The 18,458-nt window shown below is 43.4% G+C and overlaps 1 protein-coding gene across 1 annotated transcript in view; it reads right to left on the minus strand.

Annotated features, from left to right (window-relative positions):
* Nucleotides 1-18,458, minus strand: part of TGM4 (transglutaminase 4) — a 172,678-nt gene that overhangs the window by 73,175 nt on the left and 81,045 nt on the right. Inside the window, exons 6-8 of the mRNA XM_030209285.1 lie at nucleotides 18,251-18,358; nucleotides 14,902-15,076; nucleotides 5,542-5,680 (exon numbers count right to left, since the gene is read on the minus strand). Coding sequence (XP_030065145.1) covers nucleotides 5,542-5,680; nucleotides 14,902-15,076; nucleotides 18,251-18,358 — 422 coding nt within the window. The remainder of the gene's footprint in view (nucleotides 1-5,541; nucleotides 5,681-14,901; nucleotides 15,077-18,250; nucleotides 18,359-18,458) is intronic.

An 18,458-nucleotide genomic window follows, 5' to 3' on the forward strand; every position in this document is an offset into this window, starting at 1 on the left:
AGCTTAAATCACACTGAGCCCCCAACCGCCAATATTCAGTGGCACTAAACCAGGCAGTGCCACTGAATATCTTCTCTGACCGCCATGTTTAAAGTGGGCAGGTCAGGGGCAGTGCAAGGGGTGGCACTGGGGAGGAGCCGTTGGTTATACGGGTGCCAGCAATATTCAGTGCCAGGACCTGCATAGCTAACCCCCAGGCAAGTTGGGACACCTGAAAAACTGTCCTAACTTGGCCAGGTTAGGTATGTGGGTCCTGGCACTGAATATCAGCTGGGACCTCCATAACCTTTTTTATTTTTGAAGCCCCCCCCCCCAATCCTTCTCCTGACCCCAAATAATCTCCCCTCCTTCCTTCTCCCTCCCCCAGAATGGGCCCCCCAAACTCCAACCCTACCGGGCCTGCCTGATATCCCTGGTGGTCCAAGTGGGGGTGATGGGGGCAAGACCAAAACCCACTCGCTCCTGCCTCTTGAGTCAGCCATAGGAAAATGGCTGTTATAATCTTTTGCAACAACCTGGTGGTAATTCACAAGTATCATAAGCTGCTGTGAGAGGTTGTGGCAGCTATCTTCCTCTGGCAGCCACAAGGGGGCAGGAGTGAATAGGCTTTACTTCTGCCCCCATCGCCCCTGCTTAGACCACCAGAAATATCAGGTAGGCCTGGGTGACCTATCTGGTCCAGGGTGGGTGGGGGGAGGGCCATTCCAAGAGGAGGGGGATTGTGTCTCATGCAGGCTTGGGGGAGGGGAAGGAAGGATGGGAGATTTGGGGGCTGGGTAGGAAGGATGGGGGATTTGGGGGGCTGGGAGGGGGATCGAGGGGCTTAGAAAGCTAAAAACTGGTTATTTTATTTCTTTATTTCTTTATGCATTCTTGCATCCCACTATTATCTAAAAACAAGTTTTGGTTCAAAGTGGCTTACAGTTTACATTTTGGTGGAGTTACAATAGTGTTGTGCAATGTTGAGAGGGCATCTACAGTTCGTGTAGTTATTCATAGAGCTTTTGAAGAGACAGATTTAAAGTGAAAAAGGTAGTAGTAGCTTTTGTGTTCAGTTGTAGAGTTTTGGTGATATTTATTGGTCAGTTTTGGAGGCCGTATCTTGCGATGGATGTAAAAAAAAATTGAAGCAGTACAAAGGAAAGCAACAAAAATGGTATGGGATTTGCGTTACAAGACGTATGAGGAGAGACTTGCGGACCTGAACACGTATACCCTGGAGGAAAGGAGAAACAGAGGTGATATGATACCTGTTCTTGCTGGCCTCCCACTTAGTCACCTCTCCCCTCTCCAGTCGGTTCAAAACTCTGCTGCCCGTCTCATCTTCCGCCAGGGTCGATTTACTCATACTACCCCTCTCCTCAAGACCCTTCACTGGCTTCTATCCGTTTTCGCATCCTGTTCAAACTTCTTCTACTAACATATAAATGTACTCACTCTGCTGCTCCCCAGTATCTCTCCACACTCGTCCTTCCCTACACCCCTTCCCGTGCACTCCGCTCCATGGATAAATCCTTCTTATCTGTTCCATTCTCCACTACTGCCAACTCCAGACTTCGCGCCTTCTGTCTCGCTGCTCCCTACGCCTGGAATAAACTTCCTGAGCCCCTACGTCTTGCCCCATCCTTGGCCACCTTTAAATCTAGACTGAAAGCCCACCTCTTTAACATTGCTTTTGACTCGTAACCACTCGCCTCCACCTACCCTCCTCTCTTCCTTCCCGTTCACATTAATTGATTTGATTTGCTTACTTTATTTATTTTTTGTCTATTAGATTGTAAGCTCTTTGAGTAGGGACTGTCTTTCTTCTATGTTTGTGCAGCGCTGCGTACGCCTTGTAGCGCTATAGAAATGCTAAATAGTAGTAGTAGTAGTAGTATATGATACAGACGTTCAAATATTTGAACGGTATTAATCCGCAAACGAACCTTTTCCGGAGATGTGAAGGCGGTAGAACTAGAGGGCATGAAATGAGATTGAAGGGGGGCAGACTCAAGAAAAATGTCAGGAAATATTTTTTCACAGAGAGAGTGGTGGATACTTGGAATGAGAGGTGGTGGAGATGAAAATGGTAACGGAATTTAAACATGCATGGGATAAACATAAAGGAATCCTGTTCAGAAGGAATGGATCCTCAGAAGCTTTGCCGAGATTGGGTGGCAAAGCCAGTGGGAGGAGGCAGGGCTAGTGCTGGGCAAGACTTCTACGGTCTGTGCCCTGAAAATGGCAGATACAAATCAAGGTAAGGTACACACAAAAAGTAGTACATATGAGTTTATCTTGTTGGGCAGACTGGATGGACCGTGCAAGTCTTTTTCTGCCGTCATCTACTATGTTACTATCCAGCTTATTTTCAAAAGTGGTCGCCGGCCATTTCCCAACACAAATCGGGAGATGGCCGGCGATCTCGGAAAAGTGGCAAAATCGGTATAATCGAAAGCTGCTTTTTTGACACCATCGCCGCTTTCCCGTCGCCGAGCCAGCGAAAGTTCAAAGGGGCGTGTCGGCGGCGAAGCAAAGGCGGGACATTGGCGGGCATGGGCGTGGCTACCAGATGGCCGGAGTTTGCGGATAATGGAAAAAACACCCGGCGTTAAGCAGTATTTCACCGAGTTTACTTGGTCCTTTTATTTTCATGACCAAGCCTCAAAAAGGTGCCCCAACTGACCAGATGACCACAGGAGGGAATGGGGGATGACCTCCCCATACCCCCCCAGTGGTCACCAACCCCCTCCCATACTAAAAAAATAAAAATAAAAACCTTTTTTGCCTGCCTCAAATGCCGTACCCACCTCCATGACAGCAGAATATGTTCTATCCTCTGACAGCCTTTCCGTGGTTGTGATTTGACTCTCGGGTGAGTGTGACACCTTTTCTGTTAGGTGCACTGCAGAGTCACATCAGCAATGCATTGTGGTGGGTGTAGGGTAGTGGGCTCTGCTCCCATGGTGCTTTTCCCCCTGCTAACTGGGTCAGAGTGTGCCCTGTTTTGCTTCTGGTAGTCCATGAGGTATTTGCCATTTTTGTAAGCCAGTTTTAGATCCCTTTCATGTGTTACCCACGTTAGAGAACTTAGTTCTTACCTTGAATGTGGCTGAAAGAGGGCATTGTACACCATTCTGCCAGCTCTGACCTACTGCTAATCTCAGTACCAGGGAGACTCTTTGCCAGTGGGGCACAACCTCTGATCTGCAGTTAACTGTGAGTAAACGTGCATATTCAAATAAAGGACTTTTTCAAAGAGATTAGTCTTCAGGTGTCAACTGGTGTGCCAAGGTTATACAGCAGCAACAAGTCCTAGAGGCCTGTGTGTATGCAGGTCCCTGGAGCCCTTTTAGTGGGTACCGCAGTGCATTTAAGGCAGGCGGACCCAGGCCCATCCCCCCCCACCTGTAACACTTGTGCTGGTAATGGGAGCCCTCCAAAACCCACTGTACCCACATGTAGTTGCCCCCTTCACCCCTAAGAGCTACGGTATTGTTGTGCATTTGTGGGTAGTGGGGTTGGGGGGCTCAGCACCCAAAGTAAGGGAGCTATGCATGTGGGAGATTTTTCTGATGTCCACCGCACTGACCCCTAGGGTGCTCAGTTGGTGTCCTGGCATGTGAGGGGGACCAGTGCACTACAAATGCTGGCTCCTCCCACGACCAAATGCCTTGGATGTCGCCGGGTTGGAGATGGCCGGCATTTTTTTCCATTATTGCTGAAAAACAAAACCGGCCATCTCAAACCCGGCGAAATCCAAGGCATTTAGCCGGGCTAAACCGTATTATCGAACAAAAAGATGGCCGGCCATCTTTTTCGATAATACGGTTCCGGCCAGCTGTAGCACCGCCGCCAACATAGATCGCTGGCGATCTATTTGGCCGGCGACGTTCGATAATGCCCCTCCACATTATTCATTTCTTGAGGATAGTTCAATCACATTAAACATATATTCGGGTGCCGTTCCGAATAGTATCTTGAAAATTAGGGTGCTCGCTTTGAAAAATATTCTTGCCTTGACTAGTAGCCAATGTGGTGTTTCAAGCAGGGGGGTTGCTCTTTCATATTTTGATTTCTTGAAAATCAGTCTTGCTGCCATGTTTTGGACTATTTGCATTGATTTTAGTGTGTTTTCCTTGCACCCTACGTATGCTGCATTGCAGTCGTCAAGCTGCAATAGTATGGTTGATTGGACCAGTATTCAGAAAGATTGTCTAGGGAAATAGTCTCTTCTCGTCATGGTGCCTGATATTCAGCCGGGACCTGCATAACTGCCTTATGTGATCCCCAGTTGAATATTAGCCGGGACCCGCATAAGCTCTGACAGCCAACAAATTAACCAATTAGGCCCGGCAATAAATATCTGGAGCTAATCTAGCCGGTGATGGTCAACGTTTATAAATATAGTGGCCACTGCTGGCTGAATATCGGTTGGATTGTTACCATATTTGAGTGCTGTAAGCATTTTAAAGTACATTTGAAAGATTTCCTAAAGTACTACACATGCACTGAATGAACCTGCCTAATTTGCAGCAATTGTAAAATTGTCCCTAGGTTGATATGGCAGTATTTATTTCATTTATTATTTTTATTTATTTGTTCTGATTGTCAATGCTAATAAAATCTCTGAAGAGTATCCAGATCAGAATAGACTACAGCAGAAAGAAATCCATAACATACCAGTACCAAGGTTCTGGGACTGTCTAGGCTTGCACTTATCAATCTTTCTGTGGCTGCAATCTCATTCGTGTGGCCACAGAAAGTAAACAACACCCTGGAGGCACAGGACAATAAATCTTTACGGAGGGCCCACAGTTTGAGAAGCCCTGATCTAGGCTGTGACATATTTATACAGGATATCCATTCCATTTCGCAAATTCTCTTATGGGGTAATTTTCCAGCTTCCTACATGTAAGCCAACTGCACTAGCCCACGCATTTTGGGTCCAATATTCAGCCAGTGGCAATCAGTGTTTTGCTGACTGCTGCTGGCATTATACCCAGAAATTCAATTCCAGGCCATGTCCAGGCTCTGGCACTGAATTTCCGGGTATACAGAGCCAGACAAATTATAGCCTGGTTAACTGCGATATTCAGTAATTAACCAGTTATAAGGAACAGCACACAAAGATAGAACTGCTTTTTATGTGGTCCTATTTATGTGGTTAATTTTAACTTATGTGCCAAGTATCGCACTACACTTGGTAAGTGCCGACTCCGCCCCTGGAACACCCTCAAAGTAGCTGGTATCGGCTTAGGCATTAACCAGGTATTTTCAGCAGCACTATCCTGTTAAGTGATGTAGAATGTGCCCAGTTGGCCCTGGAAAGGTGATTTAAATGGCCAGGAGCCTCTCCTGGCTGTTTAAATCATTTTGAATATTGGACCTTTTATAACCAAGATTCAAAGGGAAAATATGGATGTAGAGAGCTTTGAAACCTGTATTTCTAATTATTAATTACTGATGCAAGACACAGAAGAACCACATCCTCGGCTCTTTCAGAAAATTTGATTGAAGCAAAAAAGTATCAATGAAGTGAAATTTTAGGATAGTTACCAAACGGAATCTGATGTCCAGTCATTTAGTTGTTCTCCCTTTTCATTCAGGTAAACGTCGACTTTTAAATTTTCCTCAGTGTCATGAGCTGAGGCAAAGTTGGTTATACTCCTGGCTGGGATCCCCAGGCACCGCATGACTAAAACAGAAAAGATAACATTGGTACAGAAAGTTGTTGTCTCAGAGGACTCTTCAATATTTCAAATGTACATGTGACAAGTAGTAATTTAAAATGTCACTATTACATCACTATAGGGGTAATTTTCAGTGGCAGCAGCAAAGTGCTTAAAAATGATGCAACATTTAAATTAATATGTGCAGTCAGTTCCTCTAAGGGAGTAATTCTCTATAGGTCTCCTAGAGTCAGGTGCTAGGATGCTGCGTGCTAAGCACAAATTCTATATTGGCAAGTGCATATGTAATTGTCATTATAGAACACTAGCATAAGTCTGCAGTTATGCACCTAACTTTAGGTGCGAGCACTAACATTAGCTCAATGGCCTGTGTAAATGCTCTCCTTAAGTGCTGTCAGTTAGGTGCATAATTGACAGTAATCTATAACCTACACACATAACTGCTAGGCCCCTCCCAAATCTACATCCTCTTTGCACCACTTAACACCAATTATTTTATTTATTTATTTATTTGCATTTGTATCCCACATTTTCCCATCTATTTGCGGGCTCAGTGTGGCTTACAATACATTGTGAATGATGGAATTACAATTTGTTGCAGTACGATTATGGGTTACATTGTGAAGAGTTATGGGAAGACAGAGTAAAGTCAGGATATCATTTAGGAATAGAACATCATTAGGGAATAGAACAATGGAGTATAACAGTGGGGAATTGAGAGGGCGATAAAACAGTATCAGGGAACATAAAGGTCTACAATTTTGTCTGTGGGTAGAGTTTTAAGAGTGGTGAAGATATGGGGGAAGAGAATTCAGAAGAGAGTGTATTGATGCGTATCTATATTATAGCCCATTTTCATTGTTAAAGCCAATTAGCAGCCAATTATGCAATTCAGTTATGCGCATACCTGACAGTATTCTATAATGTGCACACACAACTTTGCGTGCTACACTTTATGGGGGAGATTCTATATGGCGCCTAAAAAAATTGGCGCTGAAATCAGTGCTGCCTAAGCATATTCAATAATCGGTGCCTAGATTTAGGCACCGATTATAGAATTTACTTAGTTGATATTTCAGCATCTAAATCTATGCGCATCTATTCACATCAATGAAAATGAGGCGTAAATCCCAGTTAATACATTTGGGCGCACTGGGCCATATTCTATAACTAGGAATGTAAATTTTGAAATGCCCACAAAATGCCCATTTCCCCATCCATAACCATGCCCCTTTTTGCCTCTGCGTGTTAGAAGTTCAGTGCACATTGTTACAGAATATGCTTAGCAAGTTGTGCGTCTAAATTCTAATCAGTGCCAATTAGTGCTCATTATTGCTTGCTAAGTGCTATCAGCACTCATTAACTTGTTAAGTTACACACATTGTTATAGAATCCACACCAATTTTGGCATGGATCTCTAGGCACGCTACAGAAAATCCAGGGTTAAATTCTTAAATTAGGGAGTATCCCTCTAATTCTAGAAACTTGGGCGCACAATTTTGCAAATAGTGCACAAAATTGAGCATGCAAGTTATAGAATAGCACCTAACTTAATTATTTAAGTGGGCACTAATTGGTTTAACTGCCAATTACTGTTAAACAGTGTTAATTGACACCAGTTTACAGTTACACATATAACTGCACTATTCTATAAACTTAGCAGCTAAGTTCTATAGTGTGTAACTGTAAAAGGGATGTTAACATGGGAGGGGCATGTGCAGGTCAGGGGCATGTCAGGCATTTACTTGTAAAGTTTACAGAATATGATGGCAGCTAGTTAAAACGTTTTTAGGTTTTTAGTATGTTTTTATGTTGGTAAGTTGTACATTGTGTATGTGAAAGTGTAAACTGCCACGAACTGCTGGACTGAGCGGTATAGAAGAGATTGAAATAAACTGGCAGCATTTAGGCGTGAGCATTTATTCCAGCCTTTGACATGGCATAAATGTACGCGCCTAAAGTTAGATGCTCAAATAACAATTTATGCTAGCGTTCTATAACGGATTCAGTGCCCATCTTTGCCATTATAAAATACTTGCTTAACACTCAATATTTTTGCACCTAACTTTTGGCGCCCTTTCTTGAATTTACCCCATGTGCATAGTGAGCAGCACTGAATATGTGTTATCCTATATAATAATTCTCACCTCCAACGTTCTATTCTTGCTGCCTGTGTCCGTGGCTTTCTTCGGAGTTGGTCTGCTAGGCTTCGTACATCAGGCTGACATCACACGTAGCACTGACCGCACGATAGCAGCATGAGGCCCCGCCCCTGCTGCCCTCACTGCCACGCCCCCCCAGGTCACCGCCGCTCACCCCTCAACCCCCCTAAGGTCACCACCACTCCCCCTCCCCCGAGGTCACCCCTCCACCCCCCTCCCGAGGTCACCGCCGCTCCCCCCCTCTGTCCGCCACCCGGCCGGGCCCCCTGCATTGCAATCCCCTCCAGCCACCCATGTCCAGCGACCCTCCTCTCTCCTCTGCCCAGCAGAAGTCTCGACGGCCATTTTGAAGAGCGATCCGGCAATGGAGGAGGGTCAGCGCCGGCAGTGGGCAGGCAAGACTGGGAATCTTTCCTGCCTGCCCCAAAGACTTCGCTGGACAACCTGGGTGGCTGGAGGGGGGCAGGGGAGAGAGGAGAGTCGCTGGACATGGGTGGCTGGAGGGGGGCAGGGGACAGAGGAGGGTGGCTGGAGGGGGGCAGGGCAGAGAGGAGGGTCGCTGGACATGGGTGGCTGGAGGGGGCAGGGGAAAGAGGAGTGTCGCTGGACATGGGTGGCTGCTCACAGAGAGTCTGTGTATCGCACACATACTCTCTCACACTCTACCTCACACACACATTCTCTCTCTCACACACACTGTATCTGTGTGAAACACACTTTCTCTCTCTCTCACTCACTGTGTCTCAGATATGCAGTCACACACACTCTCATTCTCACACACACACTCTCTCTCTCACAGACACACACGCACCCAGTCTCACTCTCTGTCACACACACCACATTCACTCTCTCTCACACAGTCACTCTCACACACACTCTCTCAAACATACACACTCCGAGGAAAACCTTGCTAGCGCCCGTTTCATTTGTGTCAGAAATGGGCCTTTTTTACTAGTATATATATATTTATAAATATAGATATATAGATATAGATATATCTTATTCAGATATCTGCTGAAAATTGCCACTAGCTGGGCCCTGGCTCTGGGTTAATTTTATAACAGGTCATCTAGGTTAAATATGCAGGAAGGCTCCAAAGTAGTGAAAGGGCCCCTTTATGCCCTTACCAGTATTCTTATAAATATAAGACTTCCATTCATTTGCCTAGACTTATGTGCCTAATTTCTGAGACTAGTGCTGAAAATAAGTGCTAAGCTCTTAGGGTTCGATATTCAAAACAATTTAACTGAGAACAGGCAATATTCATCCGGCAGCAGTCACCATTTCTTTAAACGCTACCGGCGAAACTAGCCTTAGATATTCAGTGCCAATCCCCCATCTGGGCACTGAGACTGAAAATTTTTGTGCTGTCCGACATGCCTGGTTAGCTATCCAGGCACCGGCATTGAATATCAGTAGTACCTGGATAAGTTCTGGATCTATCCTGCCTCTGCCTCAGGACCACCAGATAGTAGTCCACAAAAGCAGAACACACATCTTCTGTTCTAAAAAGACTGCATTAGAGGCAAAAACAGATAGTAAATTTGTTTTTAGGCAAATTAAAAGCAGGAAGCCGGCAAAAGAATCGGTTTGACTGCTAGATGACCGAGGAGTAAAAGGGGCAATCAGGGAAGACAAAGCCATAGCGGAGAGATTAAATGAATTCTTTGCTTCGGCCTTCACCAAGGAAGATTTGGGAGTGATACCGGTGCCGGAAATGGTATTCGAAGCTGACAAGTCGGAGAAACTTAATGAATTCTCTGTAAACCTGGAGGATGTAATGGGGCAGTTCTACAAACTGAAGAGTAACAAATCTCCTGGACCGGATGGTATTCATCCCAGAGTACTGACAGAACTGAAAAATGAGCTTGCAGAGCTATTGTTAGAAATATGTAATTTATCCTTAAAATCGAGTGTGGTACCGGAAGACTGGAGGGTGGCCAATGTAACGCCGATTTTTAAAAAAGATTCCAGAGGAGATCCGGGAAATTATAGACCGGTGAGTCTGACGTCGGTGCCGGCCAAACTGGTAGAAACTATTATTAAGAACAAAATTACAGAGCATATTCAAAAGCATGGATTAATGAGACAAAGTCAACATGGATTTAGTGAAGGGAAATCTTGCCTCACCAATCTACTACATTTCTTTGAAGGGGTGAACAAACATGTGGATAAAGGTGAGCCGGTTGATATTGTGTATCTGGATTTTCAGAAGGCATTTGACAAAGTACCTCATGAAAGACTCCAGAGGAAATTGGAGAGTCATGGGATAGGAGGTAGTGTTCTACTGTGGATTAAAAACTGGTTAAAAGTTAGAAAAGAGAGAGTAGGGTTAAATGGTCATTATTCTCAATGGAGAAGGGTAGTTAGTGGGGTTCCCCAGGGGTCAGTGCTCGGACTGCTGCTTTTTAACATATTTATAAATGACCTAGAGATGGGAGTAACTAGTGAGGTAATTAAATTTGCTGATGACACAAAGTTATTCAAAGTCGTTAAATCGCGGGAGGATTGTGAAAAATTACAAGAGGACCTTACGAGACTGGGAGACTGGGCGTCTAAATGGCTGATGACGTTTAATGTGAGCAAGTGCAAAGTGATGCGTGTGGGAAAGAGGAACCCAAATTATAGCTACGTCATGCAAGATTCCGCATTAGGAGTCACGGACCAAGAAAGGGATCTAGGTGTCGTTGATACGTTGAAACCTTCTGCTCAGTGTGCTACTGTGGCTAAGAAAGCAAATAGAATGTTAGGTATTATTAGGAAAGGAATGGAAAACAAAAATGAGGATGTTATAATGCCTTTGTATCGCTCCATGGTGCGACCGCACCTTGAATATTGTGTTCAATTCTGGTCGCCGTATCTCAAAAAAGATATAGTGGAATTAGAAAAGGTGCAGAGAAGGGCAATGAAAGTGATAAATGGGATGGGACAACTTCCCTATGAGGAAAGGCTAAAGTGGCTATGGCTCTTCAGCTTGGAGAAAAGGTGGCTGAGGGGAGATATGATAGAGGTCTATAAAATAATGAGTGGAGTTGAATGGGTAGATGTGAAGCGTCTGTTCATGCTTTCCAAAAATACTAGGACTAGGGGGCATGCAATGAAGCTATAATGTAGTAAATTTAAATGAATCAGAGAAAATATTTCTTTACTCAACGTGTAATTAAACTCTGGAATTCGTTGCCAGAGAATTTGGTAAAGACGGTTAGCTTAGCGGAGTTTTAAAAAGGTTTAGACGGCTTCCTAAAGGAAAAGTCCATAGACCATTATTAAATGGATTTGGGGAAAATCTACTATTACTGGGATAAGCAGTATAGAATGTTTTTGTACTTTTTTGGGATCTTGCCAGGTATTTGTGACCTGGATTGGCCACTGTTGGAAACAGGATGCTGGGCTTGATGGACCTTTGGTCTTTCCCAGTATGGCAATACTTATGTACTTATGTACTAAAAAGATTTTTATTTTCACCAGGTCAATGTCAAATAATGCCCAATGTGGTCAAGTTTCACCTTCCTAGAGGCTGCATCAAGGGCTACAACTTTACTGCAAAACATATAACAATATCAGTATATTAAAAATAGTAAATGAATAGAGCTATATTAAAATCATTAATAGTAGAAGTGTTAGTGCAAAAAAATATAAAACTCCTAGTGTGTGTGTGTATATATATATATATATATATTTACACAGGCTGCCAACTCCGCAGTTTGCCCACCCAATTGGGCGGGTTTTTCAATGCATCTGCAGGAAATTTTGACCTGTCACAGGCTGCGGTATTTGGGCTATTTTCTTACACTCATGCAGCTGGATGCTGGAGCCCTGGAGAACAGAAACAAAGCTATTGGACAGCCTATATGCTGTCCTCTCATACAGCACATAGGCAGGCCCGCTCGCACTCACTAAGGAGCAGCCACAGCAAGAGGAGGCGAGAGCGAGCACGTAGCCCCCACGAAATGATGGAGGCAAAGCACAGAAGCCACATGGGAAGAGCAGGCAGCAGAGGTAGCGTGGGTGCGCCGCCCCCCCCCCCCCACCACCACCACCACTTCTCAGATAGCCCATTGGGCAGCTTGGGCTATCTTTGGGCTCTTTTTTGGGCATAGGTTGGGCTGTAAAATCATTTCCCACCTGGTAACCAAACTTTTTGAATTTATATGTGCTATGAGGTGTTTTTTTTTTTTTTTTTTGCACTAACACTTCTGCTATTAACGATTTTAGCTAGAGTTTGTTATGTACATAAGTACATAACTATTGCCACACTGGGACAGACCAAAGGTTCATCAAGCCCAGCATCCTGTTTCCAACAGTGGCCAATCCAGGTCACAAATACCTGGCAAGATCGCAAAAAGCTCAATACATTTTATGCTGCTTATCCCAGAAATAAGCAGTGGATTTTCCCCAAGTCAATTTAATAATGGTCTATGGACTTTTCCTTTAGAAAGCTGTCCAAACCCTTTTTAAACTCCGCTAAGCTAACTGCCTTTACCACATTCTGTGGCAAGAAATTCCAGAGTTTAATTACACATTGAGTGAAGAAAAATTTTCTCCGATTGAATATTTTAAATCTATATCTATTCATTTACTATTTTTAAGATACTGACATTGTTATATGTTTTGCCATATAGTTGTAGCCTCTGACACAGCCTTTAAGAAGGTGAAATGTGGCCACGTTGGGCATTGTTGGACTTTGAAATGGTGGAAGTAAAAATCTTTTTAGAACAGAAGACGTGTTCTGCTTTTGTGGACTGCTTTGTGTTGCTTGCAGACCATTGTTTTATCTTCTGGACGTTCCTACTAACCAGATAGTGCCATGTGGTCAGAGCAAATGTTCAGTGGTCAGCATGGTTTAACCAGGCAGGAGCCTCTTCTTAGTAGATTCTTTTAAATATCGACCCCTTAATAATTTCCCTAATTTAGTCATGTTGTTATCATGGTGATGGTAATCAATAGTTCCACATCACACAGTTACACACAAATTTGGTCAGCATACGTTGTTCTGTCCTTTGACAGCCTTACACTAGTTCATAGTGGACCCTAAAATGTATTTAATACCTTTACTGTTATTCTCACTTCTAAGGATTTTTACTGCTGCAGTCCTCACTGCAAAGATATATAAACAATGCATTGTGTGTAATGTAGTTTCACATGTAATGCAGTCACCCCTGCTTGTTTGTATAAAATCTTACCAGTGGTTTATCCTGCAAAGACCTCCACTCTTTCTCAGCCAAGCTTGGCTGTTTTGTCTACCTGCTATTATTTCCCGGTCAGTCTTACTATCTCTGTCCTGAGAGGTCAGCTAGGTATGACCTTTCCCTCTATTTGAGGACTGCCCTCTGGGACCACCCCTGCTACCTGTCCTTATTGGTCCTTTTTCCTTCTCCTCCCTGAGCCTGTGTGAGCCCCTTCTTGGCCTCTCCTTCTCCATGAGGCATTCTCCATCTTGCTTCAGACAGCACTTGTCCTGCTAAACCCCTCATAACAACTCATTATTTACCTTGATAATTCTTTCTAGCCACCCAGCTCTGAACTACTTGCATCTGTTTAACTATTTTCCCACCTCTGCAATAAAGCTGCCTTTCTTCAGATTTTTATCTCTAACCACTGATACAGTTCTCAGAATTATGGAGTATCTGTTGCCTTGGGGCAATACTTCTGAACATCTGACTGTGAGTAAACTATCTATATTTATTCAATATAGGAAATTTCAGAAAATAAAGAGGCTTCACATGTGTGCTGGTGTGCTGAGGTTATACTTCAGGATATTACGTAAGTATTGCCATACTGGGACAGACCAAAGGTCCATCAAGCCCAGCATCCTGTTTCCAACAGTGGTCAATCCAGGTCACAAATACCTGGAAAGATCCCCCCAAAAATACAACACATTTTATGCTGCTTATCCCAGAAATAGTGGATTTTCCCCAAGTCCAATTTAATAATGGTCTATGGACTTTTCCTTTAGGAAGCCGTCCAAACCTTTTGAAAACTCTGCTAAGTTAACTGCCTTTACCACATTTTCTGGCAACGAATTCCAGAGTTGAATTACACATTGAGTGAAGAAATATTTTCTCCAATTCGTTTTAAATTTACTACTTTGTAGCTTCATCACATGCCCCCTAGTCCTAATACTTTTGGAAAGCGTAAACAGACGCTTCACGTCTACCCATTCCACTCCATTCATTATTTTATAGACCTCTATCATATCTCCCCTCAGCCGTCTTTTCTCCAAGCTGAAGAACCCCAGCTGCTCTAGCCTTTCCTCATAGGGAAGTCATCCCATCCCCTTTATCATTTTCATTGCCCTTCCCTGTACCTTTTCTAATTCCACTGTACCCTTTTGAGATGCGGTGACCAGAATTGAGGCTTTACAGATATTAAGTCTTAAAGAGGCCTTGACAGATTGTTTTTACATATGAGATGAAAATGTTGTACACAAGCTGTGAATCCTTAGAGGGAACATTGTATTTGACTGGCAGATTCTCTCTTATTTCTTGCTATGGTTGTTAAGGGTGCTGGGCAGACATGTATGGTCTGTGTCCCATATATAGCAATCTGGTTAGGGATGGGCTGGAGAGGGCTTCGATGGCAACTCCAGTAGTTGGAACATGAGGACAATGCTGGGCAGACTTTTATATTCTGTGTCCTGCAAATGACAAGATGGATTCAGATAGGCTGGAGTGGACTTTAACAGCAACTCCAGTAGTTGAAACGCAAGGACAGTGCTGGGCGGACTGCTACAGTCTATGTCCCAGAAATGCCAAAGGAAGACCATGATCAAGTATTTTATATTACATTCCTTTTTGTGGAGGAGTGGCCTAGTGGTTAGGGTGGTGGACTTTGGTCTTGAGGAACTGAGTTCAATTCCCACTTCAGGCACAGGCAGCTCCTTGTGACTCTGGGCAAGTCATTTAACCCTCCATTGCCCCAGGTACAAATAAGTACCTAAGCCGCATTGAGCCTGCCATGAGTGGGAAAGCGCGGGGTACAAATGTAACAAAAAAAAATCATGAATTGATAAAGAGTGTGGTTGTTGGGCAGACATTTACTAAGTTACTATGTTTTATGCTTACCTGTAGTAAGAAGTCCTGAGAAAACCCAACACTGACCATAGTTGACAGGCTTCTGGGTTTTGTAGTACTTCTGTAAAATGGTCGCGCTTCCTGTCCAGCTCAAAGGCGAAGTACCATTAACATACTTGCCTGCCCAATTTCCAGTGAGAACTCCTGCATCATCATTGGAATTAACCTAGAACAGAAACTTTATTCTCTTTACAGGATTTCAGCTAAGTTTACTTAGGTACAGCAGATGTGCAAATATCGGTCTTCACAGATGTGCATGTTAGTGACACAGCAGAAAGTGCAGTATATAATTTGAAACATTCAATTTAGATAATTTCAAATTATATATACATTCAGTAGCAATATCTGTTTAGGGCAGCACTGTTGAATAGACAAATAAAAGTGGAACTTCAAAATAAATGTTTCACATACCTGTTTTTGTATATATCTAATATATATTTTTAACAGTTGAATGTTGCCACTTACATTTATACATTATACATATAACTGGCACCACCTCCTGAATGCCTCAACCCTTACCTCTTTAAAACCATATAATTCTTGCCCCTCCCCCAAACTGCAGTGCCCTGAATGGCTGGTGGGGATGCCCAAACCCTGCCAGCTGAAGAACTCTGCGACCTGAACCTCCCCGGTGTGAGGAAGTCAGTGATGTGCTCTCCAGCCGCCGACGCTAGCCTTCCTCCCACATGCTCAGCTCATGTGCATATACTGAGTATGCGTGAGGAGTGCCACCATCAGTGACTGGAAAGCACGCCACCGACTTGGGGAAATTTGGGCTGTGGAGATCTTCTGCTGGCAGGGCTTGTGCATCTCCACCAGCAAAGATAAAATTTTTAACCGGGGGTGGGGGGGGGAGAGAGCAGAGAGGAACTAGTGCCCCTCTGTCTGCCCCAGGGCCCTCCCAAAAATAGTCTGCTGGCTATGCTCTGTATTACAATATATTTAAAAAAAATGTCAAAGAGAGGCAAAAACAAAACAAAAGTCAGTCCACAGTCAGAAGAGAGAGTTTTAAAAATCAAAAAAACAAAACAATATGGTAAGACGTCTTTAAAAATGTTCAGTTCATTTGCTGGTACAAAAGTCACTTGCCTAATACGGTCAGTTTTGGAAAAGTGCTGTTCAAATATGTAACAGTATTTGATCATATCATTCTATTAATTTTTTTGTTTTGTTTTTAGCTTATTAATTTGTAAGAGTAGGCCTTCAATGCAATATGGTATTCCTTATAAAATGTGGCAAATGTTTTATTCATGTAAGATGTCATGTCTGAACTATTTTAATTATGTATTTTTTGTGTGATTTATATTATAGTAACAGCATATGCTCCTGAAGCAGGCACAAGCAAAGACATTTTACCATACTACTTTGTTTTCTTGATTTTTTTTCCAACTCTGTCTTCTGACATATGGATATAACAATGGACAACTTACTGAACTGGATCCAAGGACTTCACTAATAAAAAGACATTCAACATTCTGCATCTACAAGCCCTTAGATCTAGTCAATGCTCTATAATTTAGCAGATTTATTTATTTATTAGTATTTATTTACCACCTTTTTGAAAGAATTCACTCAAGGCGGTGTACAGTAAGAATAAATCAAAAAACAAAAGAACACCTCTACACAGTGGCGTAGCCACAGGTGGGCCTGGGTGGGCCAGGGCCCACCCACTTTTGACTCAGGCCCACCCAAAATTGTGACACTCTTGCTGTGGCTGGTGGGGATACCTAAACCTCGCCAGCTGAAGATTTTCTTTCCTTCCAAATGTCAGCCAGCAGCACTTGCCTTGAGCTGATGCTGAGACCGGCCCTTCCACACTTGCTCAGTTTTCGCACATGCAAAAGCACTGAGCATGCACGGCCTGCTGGCAGTAGCATCAGTTTGAGGCAAGTGCTGTCGGCTGCTGTTTGGAAGAGTGCTGGCTGCTCGAGGAAGAGGAGGAAATCTTCAGCTGGCAGGGTTTGGGGATCCCCGCCAGTTCAAGTATTTAATATTTGGGGTTTGTGGGCAGGGAAGGGTGGAGAGAGGAGCAAACTGGAGAGGGCTGGGAGGACGAATTCCATGTCCACCCACCTTGGGCTCAGGCCCACCCAAAATTGGCCGTCTGGCTACGCCCCTACCTCTACGGAGATCCAAAAACAACAAAAAGAGTAGAGAAGTCAACAAATGTAACCGCTCTGGGAGTCTATGAAAGGAGATCCCACACAAGCAACTATCCAAGAAAAAAAAAACCAAACCTTTATTGGCAATAGACAATTACAGCAGTAAAAATATTCAAATAACAATACAAAGTTATTTCCAGAAGCTCTTACTAGCATAGGTAAAGTTGAAACTTGGACCATTGATCCTAATGATGAAAAGTTTCAAACATGAGATAATCTGTGAGTCTGTTCTCACATGTCCAATATATGTGCACAAAGGTTTGTCTGAAAACACAGTTAGATGTAGTTTATAGGATTGTGCACAGGAAAAACCCTTCAGAATGGTTTATTTTTGGATCAGCCACCATTTTTGTGGGGGGGTCGGATTTTGAATTACTCAGATCACTTATCTCCATTCAAGCCAGTGGAGCAAGCAATTCTGCACTCCAGCAGTGGGATGTACTATCTGTTTTTAATCACACTTGCTAAGATTTGCTGCCAAGCATTTGCCACAGAGGCTACAGCACTTCTAGGTATCAAGAATGCCAGGATGACCCATAGTACAAAAATAAGGACAAACGTCATTAGCAGTGGCATGAAGACTCAAAGTCCCTGGGAGAAGGACAAAGCAGCGCCAGCTATGATAGGGAAAACCCTAGCTACTTTAACAAAATGTACTTTTCACCAAATCCCCCACCCTCTCCTCAATACCCCCCAAGAATATCACATTCCTCTACATAGCTCCATTCCCTATGGTTACTTCAATAACTTAAACCCTTAAAGGACTCGGAGCCAGTATGTCCAGCCTTTAACACTGCAGGCATCAGGTGGGAGAATGAAAGGATTACTTACACATTTCACATTGGTATTTTTGAGGTAAATGAATTATGAGTGTTTATTAGAAAAGCATATTCAACCTTTTTGCTCATAACAGAAAACTTCAGACATTGTTTTAACAGAAAGTAACAGAAAGGAGAGAAAAGAAATAGAGCTGCTAAATTACTTCGTTCCAAGAGGGAGATTATAGGTCTGTCCTAGATTACTGACAACCCCGTGGTGCAGCACAGATCTGAGTGAATAGAATCAGGAAACTCAAATACCAAAAGCTCCCTTCTGAAACTGGCAGCCCTGGGGGAAAAGAATGATTGTTTCTCTAATGAAAGATGATGAATGAGATCAATCCATTCCTTCTGACATACCATAGCAGACATGGCCCTGGACACAATCACAGGATCCTTTCTGGCACTTGCTTTGAGTTTCTTCTTATCCAACAGAAACATACATGCGTCCAAGACATTTTCCTCAAACTGGTTTGGTGAAAGCAGAATGGTAACAATAAGTTGCAACATTTTTATTCAGTAATTCTTAAAGCACTGACAATGTTTATTTTTCACATTTTGCTCATAC

Source organism: Microcaecilia unicolor, chromosome 1 (assembly GCF_901765095.1).
Source record: "Microcaecilia unicolor chromosome 1, aMicUni1.1, whole genome shotgun sequence".
Classification (NCBI taxonomy): Eukaryota; Metazoa; Chordata; class Amphibia; order Gymnophiona; family Siphonopidae; genus Microcaecilia; species Microcaecilia unicolor.